At 39.7% G+C, this 26,868-nt stretch overlaps 1 protein-coding gene and 1 long non-coding RNA gene across 4 annotated transcripts in view; one reads left to right on the top strand and one right to left on the bottom strand.

The window, feature by feature from the left end:
• Window positions 1-26,868, bottom strand: part of LOC111263986 (uncharacterized) — a 35,883-nt gene that overhangs the window by 4,980 nt on the left and 4,035 nt on the right. For 2 of the 3 annotated variants that reach the window (XM_022839541.2, XM_086969888.1), the window contains 9 exons: window positions 6,670-6,857; window positions 5,179-5,380; window positions 4,865-5,051; window positions 4,658-4,755; window positions 4,418-4,518; window positions 3,750-4,012; window positions 3,147-3,414; window positions 913-1,843; window positions 23-577 (listed from right to left, as the gene is read on the bottom strand). In XM_022839541.2, the coding sequence (XP_022695276.1) occupies window positions 282-577; window positions 913-1,843; window positions 3,147-3,414; window positions 3,750-4,012; window positions 4,418-4,518; window positions 4,658-4,755; window positions 4,865-5,051; window positions 5,179-5,380; window positions 6,670-6,813 (2,490 nt within the window). In that variant the 5' untranslated portion in view covers window positions 6,814-6,857 and the 3' untranslated portion in view covers window positions 23-281. Of the gene's footprint in view, window positions 1-22; window positions 578-912; window positions 1,844-3,146; window positions 3,415-3,749; window positions 4,013-4,417; window positions 4,519-4,657; window positions 4,756-4,864; window positions 5,052-5,178; window positions 5,381-6,669; window positions 6,858-26,868 lie in introns of those variants that run through there. The other variant, XR_002682586.2, reaches the window with a different exon arrangement.
• Window positions 12,228-17,366, top strand: LOC111263987 (uncharacterized). Its single transcript, XR_002682587.2, has 4 exons — window positions 12,228-13,328; window positions 13,738-13,908; window positions 14,164-14,359; window positions 16,767-17,366. It is a non-coding gene; the product is annotated as an uncharacterized LOC111263987 (long non-coding RNA).

Raw genomic sequence — 26,868 nt, 5'->3', positions numbered from 1 at the left:
GTGACATTAATGAGGCACTTGGTTGGAACATACAAGGACATTCATTTAGGCTCGGAACATCGAAGAGGCACCTGGCATTAGGGTGTTATGACAGCTCAAGAAAAAAAATTGCTTTCTCATCATCTATTTCTAATTATTCCTGCTAAGTTGAACATTTTCCATTTCTCCTTATACGTTGAATTTCCTAATGTGCTCTGATCGTTTAGATAAATGTGGTTATCCGGCGATTTTGGTAGCTACGCGAAAGTCACAACCGTAGACCCTGTAAATGTTAACGTACATCACGAGTCGTTGATGATCCCATCGTAGTCCTTAATGGAGCTCTGGTCGTAGCTTTCCTTCATCTCCTTGAGGATGATGGACTGCTCCGATCTTTGCTTTATATCAGAATGCGTGGACGTTACTCCAAAAAGGAATCTGCGTCGTTGCTCTTCTTTACTCTCGCTTGGTATCCCTGTCTTTGTTGTCGGAGGCGCTTCCGAAGTTGGCTCCGTCTTGGCTTCTTCTGCGACTGGCAACTTTGCCTCGTCTGTGATGACCTTCGTCGACGTCGCAGTGTTGAGGATTTTGTCCTCCTCTATCGAAAGAAAATGAGAAAGATCGACACATAGAAAATTTATAGAACACATTACGGTTAAATAGACAGGTTGAGGACTTCCAAAAAGAAAAATGCAAGCTCTAAGTTGAAATGGGGTTAAAGTAAAAATTCTAGTGAACTGAATAAAATTATGTAGGTTCAGGTATTAGGAAGGTTATACGGTTATGAGCGTAAGCAGCGAGCTGTGCAAATTATTGGTTAAATAAGGACAAACAACCAACCTAAAATTTAGAGAAAAGGCAGTTTGTATATACAATCTAGACCTTCCAGTAATTAACGTAGACACAACGGGTCAAATGACAAAGTTGTCTTACTTTCTTCGGCAGGCGTCTCCTGGATGTTAAGAGGCAGCTTGATTGCTTCTTGATCGCTCTTCTTAATTGATCTATTTGATTTTATGCCACCGTTCACCACCGTCGACGAGGCTGGCGTCGTTATAGCGATAATGGTTGTTTTCTCCTCGACTTGGACTTCGGTCTTTTCCTTTGTCGTTTCACCAATCTTCTTTAGAATGTCGCGCTTCCCCGGCTCCACTTGGTTAATGATAGTTTCCGACGTTTTATTAGATGATTGTTGCGTTGCAGATGTGACGGTACTGGCACCAGCAGCACCAGCATCCTTAGTTTCTGCCTTGTTATCCTGAGCTTTGGATTCTTGTTTCGCATCAAATTTCTTCTCTTCTACCTTTGGGAAGGCGTCATCCTTTTTTTTCTGGATGGTGGCGTACAGTGCTTCCACTTTGGGTGCCTGGTACTTGGCATAGCTGGCAAGGTGAGGATCAGCCGGCTTCAGCTGAGTGCTTTCCTTTACCTTGGTTCGGCCATCGACTACGGTCGTCTCCGTGGTCTTGACCTCAGTCTTCTCCGGAGTAGCCACAGCGGTTTCGGTCCTTATGACCTGCTCTTTGCTCGGCAAGGTTGTCGATTCAGTTCGGGTGATGATGGTTCGTTTTTCGAGGTGTGGACTGGGCGCTGATCTTTTCAGCGTCCCTATGGTACCGACACCCGAAACTATCGCTCCCAACCTGCTACTAGGAGAACTACCACCCGAGCTAAGCTCTTCCTTGATAATCACTACAGGCGTAGGAAGATTCGTTGTGCGACTCGAAATTTTCTGGTACTGCGTTTGCGTCTGATGGTCTCCTCCTGATTCGACTTCTGAAATGTTGGAGAGATTTTCACTTGAAACCGTGGACACTCCCCGGGGGCGTATCGGTCGCCGCAGTAGCATTTTTTCGGACCAAACCTAAAAAGCGATAAAAACAGAGAAAATTGATGTTGTGCGATATCACTGGTGCTTAGTTCTGTAGATCTCATAGCTCTACGAACCTTGTCACGTAAATTATACTAACAGCTCTTAAAGTAAACGCATACATTACGTTGAATAACAAATAAACAAGGTGGATTAGACAAGTAATAATAATTACCGACTTTCAATCTAGTGATAATGTCTACTATTCTAGTCAACGACGATAAGATAAAACAAGATGACCTTTTTGTGAAATCGAGATGGCTGTTAAGCAGTGCTCGTCTGATGTGTGCGGCTGGTAACTCAAAGAATCCCTGTCTTCTGAATGTCTCCGTTTCCTCTGATAAATAGGTTCTTTATTTTCAGGAAGGGGTTTAGGATCTCTCTCTTAGGGAGTTCAAGACAGGCAGCATTAGCGAGTTGCGTGTGACTATTTTGTTCCTCAAAGCCGTCGGAACCTTCTCTACGCACACGTTTTTCATCATTCTTGTCGGAACATCTTTTCGTGCTGCTTCTTTTTATCAGAATTATTGTCGACGAACATTTTTTTGAAAACCTTTTCCAGAGTAAGTTTTTTTTTTAATTTTCGTGGAATTGTTTGTTACACTTGTACCTTATGTGGAGCGTTCTTTAGCCTACGCTGTTTTCTGGCTGGCTCTTGTTGCAAAATAGCTTTCGGTATCGGTTTTTTTGTTAACGCCTCGTTTTTCGAGCCAGTCCCTGTATCTAGGCGCGTGGCTCTAGGGAGTTTTCTTACATCATTTACTAGAGCCATGTCCGTAGAAGCTTTGTATGCGGAACCTTTTACATCAGAATCTGTTACTGCTGACTGAGACATGCAGATAACGTCGGTCGAAGTTTTGCCAATTGAAATTTTTTTTTGGACAAAAGAAGAGTTTTTCTTAAATGCCTTTGCGGAGTTAGACGTGGATGTGTCGCCATTGTTAGCTTTTACGGTAACGGGTTTCCCTTTGATTATATATTCGCTTACAGTTTTATCAGTAGTTTTTTCCACTTGTGTTAGATGTGTTTGGACAGTCTGAGGGCATGCTTGGCCCTTCAGAGATGTGCAGTAGGTTTTCAGCATTTGGATAGCTAGTTTTTCACTATCAGCATTTGTAGCTGGCTTTTGACTGAACGATTTATTGGGGCAGAACTTTGTAACCTGCATATCTCGTTGAGGTTTTTTCTTTAAAGCTAATTGACTCTCGCGTTCGGCGTGAGACATTACAAGCCTTTGCCCTTTCGGACCCTCGGCTATCGCGTTGCCTTTCCAGTCTTCACCTTTTAGTGCCCTCACCTTATTCAGGATCATTTGTCGTTCGCGGTCCTTGGCTGCGAGGTCTTCCTGGTCCACAGCTGGTAGTAGTGGAAAAAGACGTCCTATATCTTGCTCGAGTGCCTGATTTAGTAGATCGAAATACTTTCTTTTGCGTGCCCTGATTTTATTAAAATCGAAAGTTTGCAATTTTCGTCGCATCTCCTTGATACTAGGAAAGTCACCAGGCGGAAGCTGGTATTCCATTTGCAGTTTTTCATAAATTTGGGACAGCTCAAGAAGCAGTCTCCTATAATAAGCAAAAAGGCTTTTTGATTAATTCAATGCAATAATTAGTTTATTTTTATTCGTTTATAGCTTAAGCAATCAAATTAATATAAGGCTAAATAATAGCTAGAATAAGGAAAGTGAGAACAGTATCTCCAACAAAAAAAAAAAGGAATAAAAATGGAAATATGATTGCATTACAATATTTTATCTAGGCCTATTTTCGCCCTCCTTTAATCTTCTTGATTTAATATATGAACAGTTTTGACTGGACCTTTTTTAGTTCGTAAAATGGCTCGAGCTTATGTTGTGTGCGGGGCGCCAAACATGCACTGACTTGTAACAAATGTTACATACTTTTTTCGCCTTCCTGAACTAATACCGAAGACGGGCATGCATCGGCGCAGTTCGGCCATAATATGAGAATGGATTCGAACATTCTTCGCACGACGCACGAGATCGTTAAGTTTGCGTAAATCGGCATCTCTAGATAAAGTGTAGATGTCAATGATAAGGTCAGCTTCTTCTTCTTCGAACAGGTGTCGATTTTCTTCATGAACCCAGGGATTTTCCCAAAATGAGCCGATATATACACGAGCCGCCTCGGGAGTGGCCATTACCTAAAAATGAAAGGGGCTACCTTAAAAGATCAAGTCTTTCTCCAGTGTTAACTATGACGAGAACAAAATGAATGCGGCGGTATTTCAATACGAAACATATTTATGTTATACGCTCAACTTTTTGCTTTCAATGAAAAAAAATTTTAACTCTACCAAATGGTATCCCCACTCAGTCCTGCTTGGTATTCAACTTCATTTGTAGCAATTAAGCTTCTCCGCGGTGGATGGAGGTGTACAATCTTGCATTGCTCGGATCCCATTGCCCACTCACATTTTAGTTCAATAACTTATTCTGTAGTGTAGTGTCTGATGTCTAGTATGTGAGCTCGGCTTTTTTAAATGTAATTAACCGCTACTGGTAAATGTAAATAACCGCTCATTAACAAAGTATCTGATAGAAATTACCTTTCCAAGCGACCACATCAGTGCCCCATATACTCTCATTAGCTGCTGCGTGTTGACAGTATCCGACTTATTCAAGACGATTTTGATTTTGTCTTCATAACCTGATCAAATCAAGTATTTTAATCAATCAGTTTGGAATATATTTCTATTGTTTGTAATTCAATATAATGAGCTTCTGTCGATCACCACTGTTAAAAGGGGTAGATAATATTGAAGCACAATAACACAAGCACAGCTTACCTTTAACCATATCGATGGCAGCTCGAAGTTCATCAGAAATGTCCAATTTATTGATATCAAAAAGTAAAATAATTCTATCGCAACGTTCCGCAAACCACCTAAAATAAATAGTCATAATTTAATCTGCTATATATACTAAAATAAAGTTGACAAAATGTCGTATAAAGTATTATTAGTCTAGACGCAATAATTAAGTAAGCGACTTGCCTGAGTACAGCGGTAAGGTCGTAACCCCTTTCCTTTTCACCAGATAGAATTCCCGGAGTGTCAACTAATGTAAATCTTTCAAGAATTTCGCTGTGAACTGTAGAGCACTGGAACCGATTGAGGAACTGTCCCCCAAATTTCGCTAACGAACTGTATTGTTTCGTTTTGTCGACTACCAAAGCGTTACCTGTTTAACAGGGATTCAAATAAGCGAGTTATCAGTTAATAAACAGGTGGTCTACGAGTCTACGCTAAAAGCTAGAAAACAAACCTTCCAGATATGCTTTGCAGATTATCGAAGCGCAGACACTTACCCGGAACGATTCCCTCGTCCTCGCCGTACTCTACAACGATAAAGTTGTCTGTGGTTGGTTCCGGCCCAATTCGCATGCCCGGGTACTCCTTTCCTAAAACGTACTTAATGAACGACGTCTTGCCCGTGGAGTATTCTCCAAAGAGAAGCACCAGTGGCTTCGACTCGAAGTACGCCGGTTCCAAAGGCGTCGAAAAGAAATCCTAAATTATATTAGTACGAAAGCGATCACAATGAATATTCGTTAGACACTGAGCGTAAATTTAACACAATACTGTATTCTGTCGTTGTATCGCAGTTTCTCTAAAAACTAGAAATCTGATTTGTCAGGTTTCCTCTAGCTGCTACCTGCAAGCTACCAAAAGCAAGTTCCTTTTAAGGATCCAGACGAGACTTTAGACTACTCTTTCTTGTGTTTTTATTGCAACCCATTATAGTTTGTCAGTAAAAAAAAGGAAGCAAATCTATGAAATTTCATAGTATACCTATTATGGCCTAGCTAACAATCCTTATCGCCACTTTGGTGTAGGTTAGGTTTGAAAAAAAGCCTGAAGTATTTAGCTATACTAATAGTCAATACGAAAAATGCCGCTGGCTATCACCGAACTAAATAATGATTTTTGTCTTGTTTTTATCTTGCCGCTTGTTTTAACAATTCGATAAAATTTTTTAATTTGAAAAAAAGTAGTAGATACCTGGCAAGATAGTAACAGACCTCCTAGCCCATGTGGTTTATGAAGCCTCGAGGGAAATATTAAACACATTTTATTTATATATCTTTCAATAAAGATTATCCTTATTGAAAAGATCGGTTCGTAAAAAAATAACGAACACTTTAGGGCGTTTTCTGATGCAATTAGATTTAATATAATTTTTAACACTAATTCCAGAATATGTACCAGGTACTAATTCGTTGCATTTCGAAGTAGCTCATGCTCATTGATGTTTGATGCCAGATCGAGAAATGCATGTAAATGCTCTAAAATTATTCTGTAAAACATAAATATCTAATAGGGATAATATGTTGTTTATATCCGTGTAAATAGAATAGAGAATTAGCATTAGCATTATGTTAAAGAAACAATGAGGGAACTGGTACATTTATTTAGCTAACAGTTTGATGCGAACTGCTAAAAATAGCGTTTTTTTTACTACGCGCACCGGATTAGCTAACTGCCATTTTATTAGGACATAGATTTTTACTTAACTCCGGCATAAAAAATAATAAAATAAAATTAAAAAACATAGTTAAAAACATCGGCACAAAACAAGGATAGCGTATATATATATATATATATATATATATATATATTGCTAGCCAATGTATTTATTGGCTTTATGCAGTTATTAATAAACTAATACATTTTATTTCGTTCTGCAAAAATGATTTATTCTAAAACTCAAGCTGTTTTTAATATAATAATAGGACGACACGCTATATACGTTTTTCCTAACTGAATTAAATTTGGCATCACAAATTAGTTTACCTTACCTCATAGTTGTAGTGTTTTTCGAGGGGTAGGATTTTAGTTCCATAAAGCTCCTTTAACGCATCGGAGACCGTCACCTCGTTACCTTTACGCACTCGGGCGTCGTACTCTCCGCGATGAAAGGTAAAAAATTTGGCCAGCGGCATTTTCGCCTTTCTGAGACTACTCAATCTTGTAAAATTACGGCTCGCTGAGGAAACGAAAGTAAAAATGCTGGTTAGTAGAATAAACCAATAAAGCACACTCATGTTTCAGCGAGCTGTGACTAAATACGGCAGTGTTAATCTACTGAATAAGTAATCAATTCAGACAAACTATAATAAACGTAACACATCCTTTTGCAGGTATGTGTGTGTGTATTATATATTTGTATTATTAAACTGTTACAAAAATTAGGAAAAAATCTGCCAGACAAAACATCTTTTTGGTCGTTCTTTTCCTATGAGTGTCCCATATTACCCGAAAAGGGAGAAATTAGTGGGAGCAAATTCTTAGCTTTTAACGTATTCAGCTTTGCCGAGAATTCGAGAAATTGTTCATAATTTTCTCGAACTCTGTGCTTATATGTCTGACTGAAACATGAAGTATACTTCAGAGAACTACAGATACATGAAAAAATCGTATCGATTTGTAATGGATTAAAGAAATAAATGCTCGTCTTGCCGAAAAACAAATGGGTGTGTTGAAGGGGAATCCTTCACGAAAATGGCATAATTGTATTTATATGGAACACATCATTTTAGGTTCCGTGAATTTTTCCAATGCCCAGAAACACTTGAAGCGGGCAACTAATCACTGTAAACTTAACCCGTAACGACTCTTCCTGAGGAAGTCCATACATGAGATTCTAGCACGACGCGTCGAAATGTAATAGGTATCTTATATGGGAGTCTAAACGATGGTATTCCGTTCTTAGCTAGGATGTGCCGTTACGTTTTTCAACACTTCTGCCAAAAAAACGCACGCGCGCGCGCACGCCCATTATTACTCTTTCGCGTAGTTCTTCAACAGAGGACCGTGTTTATTAATTAAGTCCTGTATAGCAAATAAAGTGATAAACTTGTAATAAAGCATTCAACGAGCTTGTCTGGTAATTCTGTTCGACGTATTTTATTACTTTTTACATGATATACATAACCATCTTTACTTCGAACGGATATCATATGGGAAGCCAGAACTTCAGCAACAGTTAGCAACTCATCACAGCGTGCCAAAGAGAACCCCCATTGAATTAGTCGAGTAATAGTCGCATTATTTCTCCCCTAACGACAAAAAACAACGTCTCCTGGCTCTCTTCTCTCTCTTCGAAATTCGCATCTCTAAATCATTTACTCCATTCATGTACAGATGAACCTAAAACTTCCCATTTGATAAAAGCCGTTGGCCATATTAGGATGAACATTTAGATACCAGATATCCGAGCGGCTAACGATACATACTTCTACCGTCATAGCATGGGCCTGCAACGATCTAATGAAACCTAATTCAAATAACTACAGCTAATCCAGTATAGTTCACGATATCCACGGCCATCGATGGTGTAATGCTGTATTCTACTACATCAGATCTATCGATGAACAATCCTTGAATTTCAAGAACCTAATAAATGGTTTCCACTGATTCAAACTCACAATTTTGCTTCGTCCTTCATTACACTAACGAATATATTCTCGTATGACTTTCGGCGCTAATTTCTTAGAACGTAACTTTCTAAAAAAAGCCATTGCTCAGTAAATACTGTTGTTGTTGTTGCTGTTTTGACAACAACTAATATCAGTCATTTGTCAACGATTTAAAATAAGCCATGATTCCTCATCATTTCGCTTTTATATGAGATTGAATAGTTGGGCAGTTACTATTCAGAGCTATCCTCTAGCTATACAACCACGTCCGTTTGGCATTGCCGTTAAGCATTACCTCATCAAGATCTCAAAACCATTTTTGGCCGGAATCAAACGTAAACTTTCGTGCCTGGTTTGGGACCTAGACGACTATGCGTGTATCCGAGCTTGCTAGGTAAACATCTTACCTGCTTCTTGAAATCTTTTTTATGTCGGTCATCCGTAGAATTCCAGATTGAAATAAATAGATAGCTCAAATATTATAAACATATGCCGTTTTGATTAAATAAACATATATAATAATAATAGAATATACTATTGGAACGTGCACGCTTTTGAGCTTTCATTTGCGATGTGAAATCTCAACGGTTCCAAGAAGATTGCTAATTTTCGCATATCATGTATAAGATATGTGATATTGTGCTTGGCTCGAGGTACCAGATCAACCAATTTTACACTCACTTCCATATTTTGTTTGTTTTAGATAATAAAAACTGAGTAAAAATGATTGACTATTTCTGAGCCTGCTCCGAGAGTACTCTAAAAAGACAGAACTGTACTTTACAAAAGAAATTGCTGAAAGTCTAGACTAATCTGAGGGCTTTTGCAAAGGTGTCTTTAATTCGGGAATGTCTCAGACCCTTTCCTACTTTGTAAACAAAGAAAGGCCTAAGCTAGACATACATGTCGATCTAATTTTGCATTGACCGGTGTAACGAATTCCCAAGTATGTACACAAATAGCGGTAGTATCGAAATGTTGTGGAATGTACGCGGTCTACAACGGTGTTACCCATTGTACTTCACCCAATATGTCGTAGAGATCTAATTCGCATGATTATTATCCGCGTGATGTTTGTTCTTGGCCTCGGCTGAGAATCATCCTTTGAGCTGGCAAAGGTGCTGCCTAGATAGATCTAAGTGATTAAAATGAACCTATGAGGATAGAATGCGCAAGCTCAACAGGGGTGAAGAGACCTGAGCGAGTGAAAGAGATCGGCAGTGACTGCTAGCTAGACGCGCTTCAAGGCGAAAAACCTTGGTAAAGTCCGCCAAGGGTTTTTCTATCATTAGCTTGTTATAGGAATCCGAAATGTCAAACCGGAGTAGCACCGCAGCTTTTAAACTAAGCAGGACCTCCAGAACTGAACATGTGCTTTGTAGAACAAGGAAGTTTTAAGTACTTATGTGCATCTAAGACATGTAGGTAACACTAACCCCTCCTCCTTTGCATGGACTCAACCCTGAATGAAAATTCTTCTTTATTGAGAGTGGTCTATATAGAAGTAACGTTTTGATATTGGTGATTCAACAATTAAAGTGAAATAATCTGAATAGAGCCACTGACTGTGATACTGGGCATTATCATATTAACAATACCACAAACTGTAATTTAACCACGCCTACAAGATGTCCCCAGCCCAAACTGCACAACATGAACAAGAGCTCATTGGAAGCATTTTCTGCCGTTTCGCGTCGCCTTATAAACAACAGCATAGTTTTTGTCTTATGTACATCGATATGTTAACATCTAGAACAGTGTTCCAGAAATGTAAGAAAGCTGAAACCTGTAGAGAGAACATTGTGCATATATGGTAGAACTGGCACTTCTAGTGGTCATGTTTATCCAGTCTAACGACCATTCACCACTATTACAGCTCCCATTCACGAGCTAAGCCACAAATTAATAAATTTAACATTATTTAATTTCTTAATTGGCAAATAACTGTTTTATACTAACCGCGCGTGCAGCGATGTTGGTAGTTACAAACTCGTTAGAGTATCGCTCAAGTAGGTTACATACAGAAAATTTAAATGAAATTAAATTTGGGTTGGCCAAAAGTCCTAAGACGCAACAACTCAAAACGGCCTGTAAAGCCCGAAAGGTGCACTAAGGCCCCAAAAACTGTCCGTTGAAGCTTATCTGAACTACTCAATTGGCAGTTTATTATCTCCTCCCCAAAATAGCCTTTAATTTCTCTATCGAAAAACTAGATTCATCAAATTTCTTTTCTAAGCCATTTTTATGATATTTTGAGCTTCTTGAACGCACCGCCCTGCGCGTTTCACGGTTGTTTGACAGGGCAATACGCAGAAGTCTTGGAGGATTTCTCATGCCTCCTATTGAGGTTACCGTATCCATGCATTGATCTCTTGAATCGGCTTGGGATAATACGTTCCGGCTCCTACCAACTCCATACAAGGCCATCATTACAAAAGCGGCATTTGAAAAGTACCATTTTGAACATAAAGCTATGTCAACAAACTAATGTGATCCAGGTTTAATACCGTTGGGTAAATAATCAAAAGCACTTTCATAGCGTCTGTTACACCCCGCCTTTTTCGAGGGCTTATGAGGTTTACATAAACATTATAAATAGCAACCATAATTATTTCAACCAAACGACTGTTTACCGGCTAAGCCGGTAGGAGAAACAAACCGATAGAACGCTACTTTGCTGATTTTTTACTGGTTATGTCTTTGTATAATTTTCATTCTATATAAAAATTAGCGCCCGCGTACTCGTTACTGTTACCATACGCTTGCATGCCAGAGGTCAAAACCGATCCGGTCTGCCAGCCACCTTAGATGAACTAGCCTAAAAACTCAAGGTGCTAAAACAACAAAGCCCAGTTTTAGGAATTACAGTCTCACCATGCCAGCCTCGATCCTATGGGGTGACAGGTCTTTTAAAAACACGTACAACTACAACCACAATGACGGTGTTTAACTGTGTATCTGCCAGTTACCAACCCTGACTTGTAATAAAATGATAAACCCTTGAAAGTGTCGCCAGTATGTCCGTATTGTTTCTGTTTTGCATGGCAAAGAGACGGTACAAAGCCGTCAGCTCACAGTAAAGATGATAATATATCGCATTAGTAACGGTAATAGACAGACATGTTTCGAAGTGATGTTTTGTGGCCTATTGAAACCGCACACAGTCGTCGTTCCATTTAGTACTGAGTACTGCAAACTTCAACCTTTCTCTACTGGTTTGCCTTATTTTTTCATTAGTGTTATCGCGTATGTGGTATTCGGTCTCGCCGTTGGCTGATCTCAACAAAAACAAGTGTGTTAATTGCCTATTCCCGACTAATACATCCTAACTAGCTCATCTGCTCAGCTTGCCGTCATTCGGCCCAGCTTCGCCTACCCAAATTGAATGCAGAGGCCTTTCAAGCGAAAACTAGCGGGCTACACCGTGCGCGGTGAGGACGACTCAACAGCGCACCGAGAAGACGTCGCTTAGAAGATAGCAGCTCGTGACGGGCATAAAAGGTGCGCGAGTCTAAGATCAACCGTAAAGAATGGCGGTGTCATCCAGTAAGAAGACGATGATGACGCAAGTAGATGGATTCACCAGGGAACGAACGGTGTGATCGGTGAATACTATGCGTGTAGTACTTTTTAGAATGGCTTCCTGAGAATCATTTTTTCGGTGCTCGACTGCCGTACGTTGGGGTAATAACAGGAATAGGATGATAGGTGGTCAATCTAAGGTGCCAGGGCTGCATAATGTCACTAACGTTATTAGAAATATGTGTGTTTACGTATTACTACTATGGTACGGTATGCTACAAAAATAAAAAGAACTACTTGGTAATCTTCCTGCTTCATTTTTGTTCGTATGATAAATACTAGAAAACGAGCAAAATACCTAAAAGGAGCCGATTTTTTTTTACTTTTTAATTTTTTTAAAGAATCAGGAGGCAACTTTTGGCCATTGGTCGCTGTTCGCTACATACGCATTGACTTTTTTGCTATTTTAGCAAAGAAGTATAACGTGGTCGATGCAGGAACATCTCGATGTTAACTTTAGCTGGAAACTGGGCCCTAGCTCAAGTGTCGACTCATAGAAATGATATATATTCGTAGATTCTCAATACGACTCAACATGCATAGAGCGTTAAATGCTTTGAATTTATTAAGCATTGATCATTGTCTTTATGAATGCACATTTCTGTGCTATGAAACATTGATATAATGGGCAAATGAAGTGATTCAAACTGTCCTACCAATGAACAAATACAATGTATTGGCAAATTGTGTGCTTAGAGTTACACGACCGAATTCTCGTACCGAATCAGCCAGCGGCAGTAGCGTTCTGTGCTAGCTCAATCCAATCGACGCCGTGAGTCAAGATGGGAACCCACACTGTCGTGACCTATTCCGCAAAAGGAACGCTAACACCTGTCGAAGTTGGCGCAAGCCTGCAACCATCATTATTATTATTACCATCTCAAATGATTTTACTATCGCGTTCTGTCTGGTAGTAAGTCGTAGCTCTCAGCTTTTCGTTCGGCGACGATGTAGTCTGTCCAATAAAGTCTAGCATCTGCTTTTTCTATTGGGCCTTTAAGCCAATGCCAGCCAATGTCCACTAAGATAAATTGGGCCTGCCTGAGAAATGCTATTATCGTTGTCGTAAGCTTTTAGTGACTTTAGCATACTAACGATCAATGCCTAACCACTATAAATTCAAATCAACCAACTTTCCGATAAATACTCATAACACAATAAGATTTCACAAACGATGATAAGCCCGTGAAAAAGTGAATATCACAACTGTACACGATAATACTAAGTAACTATAAGACACGATCACATATTATTAAACAAATTGCTTGTACATATATGTGTTGGCGCAGGGCTTGAATGTTTATAGGCGCTCAGTTTTTTAATTTGACTTATAAGCGAAAGATGTTTCAGGTGACTATATATTACAGCGCAATCCCTACAGAAGGGAATAGGCCGTGACGCCGCACATTAATAGCCCGGCACAGGCCGCACAAACCGTACAAATAAAAGAAAAATTGGTAAGTATCTTTCTGAAGTGGTACAGTTGTCACAAACTACGAAAATTAGAAGGTTTTCTCTTGAGATTGATATCAAACATAGAACTGTGCAAGTATCCTTCCACAATTGAAGTAAGTTGTCAGGCTGGTGTCTTTGAATTCGCTACTGGGATAGGACCTTTCTTTCAAAAGTGACAGGTATACGCATAATCCACAGTACATGTCATTTCTAGCAATTAGTTCGTAGCACAAGCCTATTGCATTAAACAAGTCCAATGACTTCTATTTAACATCATATACCATATGTAACTTCTCGATGCATCGAGAGATGGTTTTTTATGTATTTACACATATACAATAGAAAAGTCAATAGATCGACTATGATGCGTAAAAGAGTCCTCCTAATTTGTGACGACTTTTATCATTGCAGGTAAGACGCTAGTTCTAAGTGAGTCCGCACAGATCTCTGCTTTTAATGCGTGGCATTCTTCAGACGGGTTTTCGTGGTTTCAGTGGTATCTACATATGATCTTCAGTCAACTAATCCGTTGAGGGCGTGTGGGACGCTATCGGATGTTACAGCCAATTTTCGATATATAGAGTAATAACGAGCAGATTTCCGACTTGATCTACCTATTATATCATAGCCATTTTATCTATATACAAGCTACATACGCTTATTATCTGATTTGGGCGGTGTCGATTACCCGTATTCATCTGCCATTAGCCGGTAGTTCCTGTGTTGTCTGAACATTAACAACAATCTGTGCGTCACTGCAAACTTAGCCAACGGAAGTGCAAAAAATGACAAGAGATTTCCCTTTTTTTCCACTTTTTATAAATACTGCCCGATCAGCTGACGGCTCCGAGAGCAGAGCAACTTGTAGATGGAGGATCTCTTCAACGGAAAACAACGGATAACGTCATCAATGTCGTAATTTCAATCACCCAGAGCGTCAACTCCCGTAAGAGCACATAGATACGCTGGTAACGTAGCAGCACAGGTATATTGGATAAGACGGCCTTGCGACGCGGGCGAGGGTAAGCGCCACGTAAGTACACCCAAGAATAAAGCTGTGGATATACCTAGCCGATGTATATATATATAATTAGAAGCAAAAAGTAGCTTACATCCCCGCGGAGTATCTTAACCCGATAATACATAGTTAAGCTATACACATTTTCGATTGTAGTAGATTTTAAAATACATTGATGTAGCCGTCTTATAGAGAAGCCGCTCAGTAAGACTAGCTTATCATAATTTACCTTTACAAAATAAACAAAGATGCTCTTTAGTCTTTTGTTGCCTTTAATTTAGGGAAAATATATTGGATGGAATTACATAAAACGCTGGTGTCTGCCACCATTTCTGGTAGTAATTACTTAGATTTTGAACTGACTTTAAAGGGTCATCATGAGAACAGTATAGAAATATTCCAGCCGTGTGTCGAGTCAGTACCATAAAGCTCGGGACAGCCAGTCAACAAAATATGTTTATATTTAATATATTCGTAAGCAATATAGACCGACAATAGCTGCAGACAAGGTAGTCCTAGCTACCTTCTCTTTTTGACAGGTCTTTGTTTATTGGCTATTTGTGTTGGCATCTAGTGAGATATTCCGAGGTGCTCAGATGCTCCAAGATCTTAACAAGGGCTAGGCAAGCAAGCCTTCCATAGACCAATCTCTGCATTATGGCACAAGAATGCTCATATTAAGCCAGTGCCAATCTACCGTAATAATATCCTGTAGCAAAATGACTGCAATAGTCCATGATGTTGTACACTATAGTTTGTTGCTACCAATAGTTATCCATAGACCATTGCAGCTTTTCATCCCAGTTATCAACACGAATTCAACACGTAAGTTTCCATGTCATACTGAACGTGTCTAGTAACGTCAGCCAAACGTTACTATAGGCATTGTGAGCATTAACATCACACATTGATTGGAGGAGGTAATGTAGTTCCTTTAACTTTAGCATATATGTATGTCTATTGTTAAGCTGCATTAAAGCCATATCTATTTACTAGGTAGCACGACCCCATCTTTGAGTCCCACTCCCTGATCTATTGTGTACCACGTTTGTTGTAGGAGGTCATTGCCTACACAGTGCATCCTGAGCTTAGCCGGTCAACGCGTGATTCGCGTGCTATATGTTCTCCTGATTCAGTTGGATCTGGTTGATTGTACTGGTTTGCTCATTGATTTTCCCGTTTCCACGGGCACTTATCGATGGCTAGGTCGTCGATTTCTTTGTTCATCTGTGGCCTGCTAAGAGCTACGTTGGTTCAATCCGGCTTCTTTCTAGCCATGCGTGTCCGGCTGCCTGTCAGTTTTGTTATGTTCGCTACTATAGACCGCATCCCTATCGTGATCACCTATCGGTCGTGGCCGATTCTAGCTGATGGTTCTTCCCTGCGAACTGTTTACAAAAGGAAATTTCGAAGTAAAGCAGGCCATGAGCAGGGCTGCTGCCGAGAAGGTCTTAGAGGTGGACTTGTGCTACAACTGCCACAATATCTGATTTTTAGCTAATTTAGTCTTTCCATAAATGCGCGGTTCTAGCTAGAAGCGACGTTGTTGATGTTGTTGTTACTGCTGCTGCTGCTGCCGGAGTCGAAAGCGCGTGTTTAGAGGAAAGCTACTTGCTTATTTAACATTCAAAGAAGGTAACAAAGATATGGCAAAGTAAGATGAGTTCGGCCCAACGAATAATGCCAGACTATACTTGAGGAAATCATCTCTGGTTTGTTGGCGTAGGCTTGAAACTATATACACGAAGACTGCTCATAGCGTTTTGTGGTGAATACAACACAAGGCTGTCAGTAACAGGAAGTCTTTTTTTCGGCAGTACGCTGCGGATTAATATTATTGTCCAGTTAGTGAACTCGATGATAGAAAGCAGTGAAAAGCCAGCGGTGTACATTTGCGCATAAAATATGCGTTGATAGAGGCATGTAAATAATCGGTCGTTCGTGTTTACATACTAATATGGTATGGGTCCGCCGGTAAAAAAACGGGCCAAATGTGATCAACATATCCACAACGGCCGAACAAATGGCGGCGAACTTTAGAATAACATCGAACACGATTTTGTGCAAATAAGTGTTGCTTGGCTGGATGGACTAATGGCTGCTAAATATACCAACGAAACGAAACCCAGTTACACAACGCTCGGGAAAGATCCGGGAACAAAATTTGATTGTCTATGTCCTACCGATGATGTTAAATTGAGCTGTTCGAGTGAGTAAACTCGATTTGTTCGAAGCACAGTCATAAAATGATAAATAAATTGTATAAGATTTTATCTCACTTTTTTAAAGGTTACTATTTTCAGTAATGACCGCAGAGTATCGCGAGTTGCCGCACTTATGGAAAAGTCACAGTTTTCGATTGAAATATCTCAGCATACTACTAATGATAAGATTCTTTTTACTAACCGTCAACATAATGAAGATTCCCTCGTCACAGGCTTTATAACATGAATCAGATGATAATGGAAATAATAAGACGACCAGCGCTTCTCATCAAAGATAATGCCGTATATCAAGTGCAAGCTTTTCTGGAGCTAGCCGATGTGGGAGCACACACACGTGCAATGATCAAGGTCGGGTCATACAAAAACAAACCATACGACTCATAACTTTCGCTACTGCCATCTCCATGATCGGTCTACATGGTAACGTAGCGATGGCCTGACGAAGAGAGGAGATTACTTAGTACTAACTGAACATGCGGCAACATCATTCGCTCAAAGTGCATTTATATAAAGATGGTCCGAAATCATGAGCTAACAGGAAGCCGGTCTGGCTAGTAGCCTATAAAACGCTTACAATGCATACGTTTGAAAAAACAAGCGAAGGCCATATAGGCAGCAGCCCCTTGAGCAAACAACTAACCGGACGTTTCGTACGGAACGTGCCATCAAATGAGGCGAAACCGCATTTCAAAGACGTAGACAACGAGGAAATCGGCGAATCTCTCGGCAAATTCAGTAGGCTGATGACTAATAAAGCGTTTGTTCACGCTTAAACGACACGACAGCTCCGATCTGTACGTTACCTTAATCAAATAATAATTGCAATATAAAGTCACCTATATTTTAGCCAAGGAACACCACGTATGGTATCTTTATGTGAACACTGCGCAAGGATACATGATGATTATCATTAAATCTTTTGTGCCCTTTTTGTATCAAAAACCATGCTACTCCCGCAGCCAAAGTGTTTCTGTAGCTTTCCGAACATATGCAGACCAGCTGCTTCATCAGACGTTGACCTATCGGCGGCAGCACAATCGACGCCGTAAAAATGCTGCATGTGGCGCTAGTTCTGTGTACAAGATTTTCCGCCCTTTCACAAGCGCGACAATGAGCTTCTAAGAAATTGGCACCACAGAAACTAACCACCGTAAACATTTCATTGTATGGAGTCACATGAAAGCAAACTTTCTTAATATAAAACGACAGAAAACTTGTAATTATTTATCTTAACGAGCTTAACGCCCGAATCTCAGTCAGATATCTGTAGACATTTAACAGCTAAATTACGGATTGTTAGCTTTAAATACCCTGTAGAAAAGCAATTCGAAATCGTATTAGCTACACGATAGAAATGTCACGCTGTTGTCAAAATCATTTTAATATTATATCAATTGACGCTTGTTATAATTCGTCCCGCCGAAGGATGCTGCCGTAGGAACAATATGCTTTGAAAGGATCCGTATAGAATTTATCGACTATGCGCCCTTCAGAAGCACTTTTTCAATATAAATATGTAATAAATATGTTTGACAAAAGTAATGACAACAATTCTTGGGAAACCCCCAACAGTCATTTTTCTAGAGAACTAATCTAACCGTTTGCTTCTGCTTTAAGATGCCGTACACAATATCGTTCCAACAATGGCAATGTTGCCCGCACTGATGTCAATGATGATATTTCGCAATATACTCCCTCATGTCAGAAATCTGTCAGTGGCACTTAAATCAGATAAACGCCCAAAATATGTTAATTATCTCTTACAACATACATATTTCTGTTAAACTATAAGATAGTCATTTAGCGTTCCATTTGACCTTTCAAGTTTTCTTTTATTCGCCAATTCCATTTCTAAATATACAAAAGTAACCATTGAACGACGTAGTTAACAGCCTTATTCACGAGAAGTCCGGTACGGCCCTCTACGCCTGAACGGCTGCCCCACCCTGGCGAACTTTGCGAGGTTGCCACGCTATGAACAGTCCAACGGGTTTTGCTGCTGCAGTACCAGCAGCGATAGCTATGACCGTACTAGCCTGTATGATACATTATAATATAGACCATGTCGCAGAAAGGACATCAGCATCCGCCTGTGAAGTAGGTTTGCGCACGGCAGGATCCATCGACCAAAATAGGCGGCAGGCCGCTTATGAGCAACTAAGGACAACAGCATATAATGGTTACAATGGCTAAAAGATAGTGGTTCGTTTAGGGTTGTGGGGTAAAAGAACATTTGGGGGTGTTTGGGGAAGTTTAACCCGTTTGTGGGTGACTGCGGATGAGTCGATCTGTGTAGGTCGCTGTATGGCCGCAATGTCCCTGCGTGAAAATCCAAAATTTAGCAGGAGAAAGGCTGTGCGGTAATGCGCGCGTTGGACTTGATAATCGTAACAGACGAACGTTACAGATCTTGGATATCTTAATACAGAACGATAATGCAAGGAGTGAACATTTCACTACAAGTGCATAATACTACGCACTCTTTTTAAGATAACTAACTCTTTCACGTATAAAATCCTAAGATGTATCATAGTACATAGGAGTAATAAAGGTACAAAACCTCCATGATTTATCATTTGTTTAGGCGGAGGCACACAGGCTCATTTAACGTACGTTCTTCCATCAAGATGAAAATTCAAAACGTCCTACAAGTCCTTAACGTTTTCGTAGGTCAAATGTAGGCTGCTGTATTTCATGCAAGAATATCGGCGTTACCCTACCGTCCATTCAGGGGATGCGCAAGTAATGCTGGCTTCAGTGTCTAGCCTTTAATCTTGGTCGGCCTTGTTCCACAAGTCTCTGATGTGTGAACCTCACAAACTAGAAAAGACAATGCCTTTAGAGACAAATATTGACATCTAGTGCTTATTTTAGGGAGCCTCAGGCCTGCCACCAGGCTTAGGTCATTCAAGGTTGTGACATCAGTACGAAATATTGCATTTGTATCAAAAGCAGGGAATGTGTAATAATCCACTAGATAGAATCACAGTATTACGATTATATTTTTCGCTTTATATACCTGCAAAGAACTTCAACAGAGTACTATAGAAGCACATTTGTATTCTTATATAGCCTTACGAAGACCGTCTATAGCTGAGAGGACAAATTAGATTTTGAATATTCATTAGTAAGCCGTGTTTAGTATCGTGTGACGACATCAATCCGTTTCGTAAATTACCGTTTCGATTATTGCGTGGTAAATATTTCTTGAACGAATCGTGAGGTGAAATATCGACGATTCTGGCTCTAATAACGAACCTCGATTTGATAGAAATCGAGGAAAATCTTGATTAAAGGCTTTGGCTCTTACAATCAAGAGAAATAAGCGTCCATTGATGTGAAATCTATTAAATAACATTCGATTTAACCCTTTCATCAAGGGAAGGAACGCCAGTGTCGCAGAGGGGCTTTCCAGCATGCAGTGGCCCCTCTGAGGACATTGAGTACATCGTTCGAAAACGAACGAAACATTCCAATCGTATCGTATCGAATTTATCCAATCGCAATTATTATACCGTCCAATAGGAGTATTCTTGTTTGGTTGTGTTTACTAGCACGAAGTTGGCGAGATAGTTAGCATCATTGTTTGTACTTATGACGCCTGCTAAACAACATTGGTCAAACGCGTGACTTAGCCGCACATCCCTTAGAAATGGGGCAAATTCGTAGAAACCGCCTCCGTCAGCCGACAGAGATCTCTAGTAACCAAAAAAAAAAAGGAGCAGCGACGGATAAGCTTACTCGAATTGATCTTGAGATAGCCGGCTATTACGTGACGTTCTTCAACTATTTATAGTTCGATGAATAGAAAAAGTCGAACTGAAAACTATGCTAGAATTGGTCTTTTTTTTTTTGGTCATTTTTGTACGGGGGAAACGTCAAAAAATGCCTGAATCAGCTGTTTATATCCTGTCATATAGTAGCAGTAATTATGATAATATCTCCACTAATAAAGGTAGAGAAAGTCCCAGCATGCGATCAAGGCCAGGGTGAAGTTAGCAGACGACCTAGCTAGGTTCTCCAAGGCTCTAGCTACGCTGTCAAAAACTTCAATGATACTCGGTCGTCCTTGCAAAAACGATATTCTGATCAGGAATGTGACTGAGCTGAACAAGAGCTAGCTGACAGGACTTATACTAACGATGCTCTCTAACAGGGGGCCTATTCTCTGGCGTAACTCACGCTTTGTATTTCGCCGTCTACGTTAATTACTGACTACTAGGGTAACCGTGTATAGCATTTGCAACCTTTTATTTCAAGATAGTTATAATAATATTGTAATAGTGCTCTTACAGAATGGGTAACTTTAAATTTTTGGAGAAATTTGTTAAGCAGGGTCGTTTCGCGGATGAAATGTTATATTTCTCAGCTTGAACGTCTTAGTGTCTGCCTAGATCAACAGTAAAGTTTAGCATTTTAGACATTGATTGCATTAATTTGTAGTCTATAATTAGTGTATATCGAATTTTATATGGCTTTTTAACTATTATTATTATTTAATAATATTCATATTATTAGTATAATACTAAAAGGAACAAAAAGGCCGCCAGAAGGATGCTTTGCGAAAAACGTCTGATACTGCTGCGCACTCCAGTGACCTACTTGAGTAATTTTCGAAAGCTGTCTTATATGAATACATATTTGTTCAGTGTGGACGAGATAATTCCGACTCTGGGCAGTGGGTAACTTCGAAGCCACTGACATATGCCGCACTGGTGTACCCTTATTAAACCAGTTTGACTTTTGCATTAAGTGGACAAAGAAAGCTGTATGGGACGCTAATATATGGACAATCTCCCTAGTTGAAGTAACCACCAATGGCTCCTGTTTACTAATTCCTGTAAATATTTCCCAAACTATGGGTCAAACTAGCGTATTGTGATAAATTCTTAGAGGCGCGATTGCCTGTTGTGAGCTTGCAAATCTCAATACAGACGAAGATGCTTAGTACCATGCAGTTGAAATCAATCGACAGCCCAGCCCATTAATACAGCCTCGTTTCACAAAAGAAACAACACGGTCACACACAACCTTAAAGCAGGACCCTACGCCATGGGCTAGAATTTGATTTAGTCTCGTTGTAATTTTATCACAACAAGATGTTGTTATATGACAACCGGAAAAATAAATGCAATATTTTCCTGGAAAAATCACCCATTTACGATGTGATTGTTGGTGTTTCGTTGTTTATGCAACGACTCACTTGAAGCTGAATTGAATAGAATACAGTAATTAAGATATAGTATCATGTGCCACGCTAATTGAGATGTGTCAACGTCGAACAGAGTTAAAAATTTGTCCGTTAAAACATATCCCAAAACTAATTTACACTATGGCCGCTAAATTATGTCGTTAACATCGAGCTCCTTACGACGCGCCCAACGGCGAGGTTGACACGCGTGCGCAAGCGAGTTCAAAGCTTGCCAGTGGAATTCTTGCGCCTACCCAGACAATGACCTTCATCTTTTGACCTTCTTGGTGCGTATCCAGGACACTCACAGACGTAGTGTTAAAACATCAGGAACTAGGTCGTTCCACTGGAGTCGCTCTGTGTCTCCATAAACGCATTTCGGTTTATCGTCATCCCCTGACAACCAAAATCGAACGTTTCTCGATGCGAATGCTATCGCATGTACTTGCTATAGCAATGATAACCAAATAGTTTTTCCTGCAATTGGTCCTCATAATACATCAAATTATGGGCAGTCTATATCAGCTTATGCATATTGCAAATTAATATTAATTATATTCTATGGATGTAATAAAACGAAGGCAGCTACACGAAGCATTAATAACTGGGCTCGTCTGCTAATCGCTCGTGTTTTCCTACTGCTTTTGGATGGAAGTCGCAGTATATTCGAGTCGTGTACTTAAATTCTAGAACCTACAGGCCTTCAAGTACGTTATGAAGAATTAGACCTTTAACACGTCGCTTTCCGGTAGTTAATTCTCAAAGATTACCATTGTATACGAGAAAAGATGTCCGGTCTTTGGTTGACTATCTGTGGCTCCTAGAACCCCGTACCGTGTAGTGAAGATTGTTCGCTATATTGTATGACGACCGAAATGAATGCGTTTCTTTCATACGTTTGCCATTTGCTGTTTAGCAAACGTTCAAATATTTCCACGCCCTGTTTATGTTGTGCTCTGCGGATATAATCATAAAGACAGACGGACTACCAAGCGCTAGCACGGACGCCTAAAATGACTCGGTTTTGCCAGCGACATATTCCTGGCTAGCCCGACGCCAAGAACGCCTTTATCGTTCCTATTACCATTATTGCGATCATCATTGCTATAAAGCCTCGTTCGTTTGCTGAGCCATCGCCGTCAATGTTCGTCGCCAACGAAGATAAACAGCTTCTCATAAGCAAGGAAAATGGAGTGCACGACAATCCTCAATGAAGCCAAGGCAGCGGTGAAGGTGTAGGTATCATCCTGTGGGTCGTATTGTTTCATCTCTCGTTCAACATTAGAGACGTCTTGAAACTGCAAACGGCCGCATACGACGCTGATCATATCAGAGGTGATTCTATGGATCCGATGCAGCTCGCTGATCTCTACGTACATAATATGGATGTCGATTCAGCCCTCACGTACAAAGAGGGATTTCGGGGCGGAGGTGTTCTGCAGGGCATCCTTACTGCGACACTATTAGCAAACTTAGATTATACGCCGAGTAGTAAATAACGGCGACTCAGCTGATATTAATCGTAATAACGACCTCAGTTTAAGTAATAGCATGACCGAGTGCGCGTAGACGTCGGCGATGATGCGACGCACTACGCGTAATAGCGTCCTTCATGGTTACTCTGTTTCATTCCTATACGTCAATGATAAATAAATGGATCTTGTCGTCTACTTGGCTCTGGATCTGGAGTCAACAAATTTCATCGCCCGTATCCTTTAATGTCACTCGAAGATGCCCGACACTTTTTCACTTTACTCATAGAAGAAATGGCGTACATATACTTGACAGATAGCAACACAGCTGAGGCTTTTTTAGATTTTCTAATTATGCTAATATATCCTAGTGACCATACGGGGTTCTTGGCTTTTGATAGAGAAATTATAAAAAAATAAACTTTCAGCTCCAAAGAACATACGTTTAGAATTGAAGTAGCATCCGTTTCAATTGGAAATATACTTTTTCTGTTTGGAAATGCCTAAATCTGCTCTGTTACCTGTCTACCTTGATCTAATTATTGGGTAACTTCATGTATTGTTTAACAATAGCAACCATTACAGTGGGCTATACCTGGTAATTTGTTCTATAAAATATTATTATAAAATACAAAAAAACTCAAGTCTAATAAAGGTTTAAACATCTCTATCTAGTGCTTGAATCAGTCACATGGTCTGGTCGAGTTATAAACGTATCAGTATGGATGTCGTCAACGATGTATTTGCCGTAACTATACGATCTCGCCTCGCCACGTATTATATGACACTAACGTAATTTATTAGTATAAACAGCCTACTACTAGCCAACGTTAATTTATCATCGTGTCGGAAAAAAGTTACTTTTAGGTTAGCCGACAGGTAGAATTATTACCCCTAAAAAGTTGAAAACTATTGTATATGGATGGTGCTTAGCGGGGCTAGTGATGCCAGTTTTGGAAAGAAGGCCCTGCCCAGAGGGTATCAATCTGGTCACAGGCAGTCTAGTCCAGGTGTTAAACTCATGCCATGTTGTCGTACCACCATGTAGCCTTCGGGTCGATGCAGCCTTGCTACCTTTAAATCGGTAAATATTATTTATCTTTTCACATTTGCATGTTGGTTTACGTACGCAAAAAAAACATATGTTCATAAGACCATAATACCTGAAAAGTATTATTGGTTGTTGTTAGTTCGCTAGGAAATTCTATAGATAAAAGCAAATAATAATAGTAGCTTTTCAATTAAGCGATCATTCTTCACTATGACGATTGATACGATAAATGAAGTTAACAACAAGTTCACCGAACTTCAAGCTAAAAAAATCCGATATCAAAACGACATTGGCCTTCGACACGCTTTCTTATAACACAGATTCCATATTTATGTAATTTTAGTAATCAATTCTATTGCTAATGTGCAGCAATTGGTAATGATTAGGTCGTGTTTATCAGTTAGAGTATATCACAGAAGATCAACTAACATTAAATTTAGACTTGTATTGGTGTATTTCATCTTAAGGACCAAAATCATGGGTGGCCTATATAGGACTAGTCCATATAAGCCTACACTCCACAAGATTGAAGCCTAAGAAGCCTTCAAGACAGATGATCGGTCACGGCAGAACTTCATTTTACTGGCCTGAATTGGTTCGAATTCTACGAAGCCTTCCATTACGAGAAAAAAAAAACGCCCCAACTAATGCAGCTACGGACACCGTCCTAACTTAATCGGCAGCCTTCCAATAACCTTAAAAGAAAACAAACCTGTATATTTCAGCTGTTTCACAAAGTAAAAGTATCGATTGTTACACGCTTTGCAGTGTAACTCATTTCATGCTTATCGTTGTGATGTTGACCATCTTTTGGAGATTCACATTGCTGGTCTGAAGACAGCAGTGTACTCGCATTAACATTATCGTTATCTAGGTCGATGTTGTTGAAGCTTTTCAGGACATGAATTCTTTGATTTTTAGCCACTGGTACCATTTAGCTGTCAAAAAAGTCCTAGTAACGAACGGCTATAGCTGTTTACGGCCACGTCGTTGAAGACCAGCATTTTCTTAGCTTCATAGTATAAAACGTAAACACCACGAACGAAGAAAATAGAACTGCGGCGTTGGCTACGTTCGTCAACGAGAGGGTCAAGAGTCCACCGACGATTTATAAAGAGAAAGGCATAAAGTAGAAACTACTTCGAGCTTTACCAAATCAGACGCTTCCTAGGATCGCATGTCGATCGTAAAACATAACAGACGGCTTATTGTCATAGAACACACCTTTAATTTTACTAAATGGGAAGTGTATGATAATTTCGTGTATGGAAAAATAAATTTGCACCGGCAGAGTTAGGATGGCCTTTATATTACGGCTCCAATACATGACAATCCCGTCTATATGTACTACAGTAGCTTCTGTACAACAAATACCTGTGCCCGACGACTTGTGAACTTTAGCGAAATGTGTGTAGTTTATAATTCAACTCTCCAGGGTACTTGCATTTTTAGTTACTCACAAAAAGCTTCTGAAGTAGGATTGACAGCCTGTAGTTTTTATCGTGACGTTTCAGCACGAACGCAATCTATTATATTACATTACGTTATATTATTAGTGAGAAAGCTCAGTTAATTTAAATGCACCTTTTTTGCACTGCATTTTTGAGCACCAAGCGTAAACGAATCTTTCTTTATAAAAACAATTCTCGAAAACGACGGTACTCTTCAGCCACTAGCATAGCATTGCAATCCGAGTGTTATCTTTATTATAAAGACCTTGCCCTTATTGTCGTGTTTCTCTTCAGGCTATAAAGGACTAATTTCAAGTTTGACCTTATGGTTGCGCATGAATCAGTTTACGATCCGCTTATGATGATAGTACGCATTTCTGTAAAGAAAACACTGAAACCTTGCTGTTTCTAGTAATCTAAACAAGATCCATAATGCGCAGTTGATATTCAAAATTTAGGAACATTATCGAAAACCCTAATCGGCAATAGAACACACAGAACATTGTATCGATATAATCGGATACAAAATTCTACCTATCTCTACAAATAAACAAGGCCTTGTTATGTATGAGTATTAAATTAAAAACGGCAATGAGTGATGTGACCATTCCTCAAATTGGAACATAATTGTATGGCAGCTCCGCTAAATTGTCGGCGTCTGATCTTTTCAGCAGCCTTAGCTATATGGAGAGAGTTTACAGCTTTAGAACACGTCTAGAATATTCTATTTATCATAGCAGATGGCCGCTAAATTCAAATAACTGATGTCACTTCGTAATTGAGAGATACAATTGTACAATAGGGCTGTCATTTAATACGGTCGAACGAAATTTGCTTTCGATAACTGTATTCAACGCACGTGAATCATGCCATTGGACTGATCGGAGAGAAGCGTTTCTGCTTTGTTGCCCGTTGAATTAAAAAAACGATGGATTTTTATTGATGAAAATGATGATAGTAGTAATGATTAATTTAATAAGAGAGAGCGATACAGCTTTACGCATAAAAGTAATATAATTTTTCTATGAATGACCACAGCCAAGGATAATAATAGATTAAAATAATCACAAAATGACAATAATTGTATTTAAAAAGAGTACGGTATTTTAAATGATTCATACATCTCGTGTTCGT

This window comes from Varroa jacobsoni, unplaced genomic scaffold (assembly GCF_002532875.2).
Source record: "Varroa jacobsoni isolate VJ856 unplaced genomic scaffold, vjacob_1.0 scaffold_809, whole genome shotgun sequence".
NCBI lineage: Eukaryota > Metazoa > Arthropoda > Arachnida > Mesostigmata > Varroidae > Varroa > Varroa jacobsoni.
Note: the sequence above shows the minus strand (reverse complement) of the source record. Positions and strands in the feature narration are given on the sequence as shown.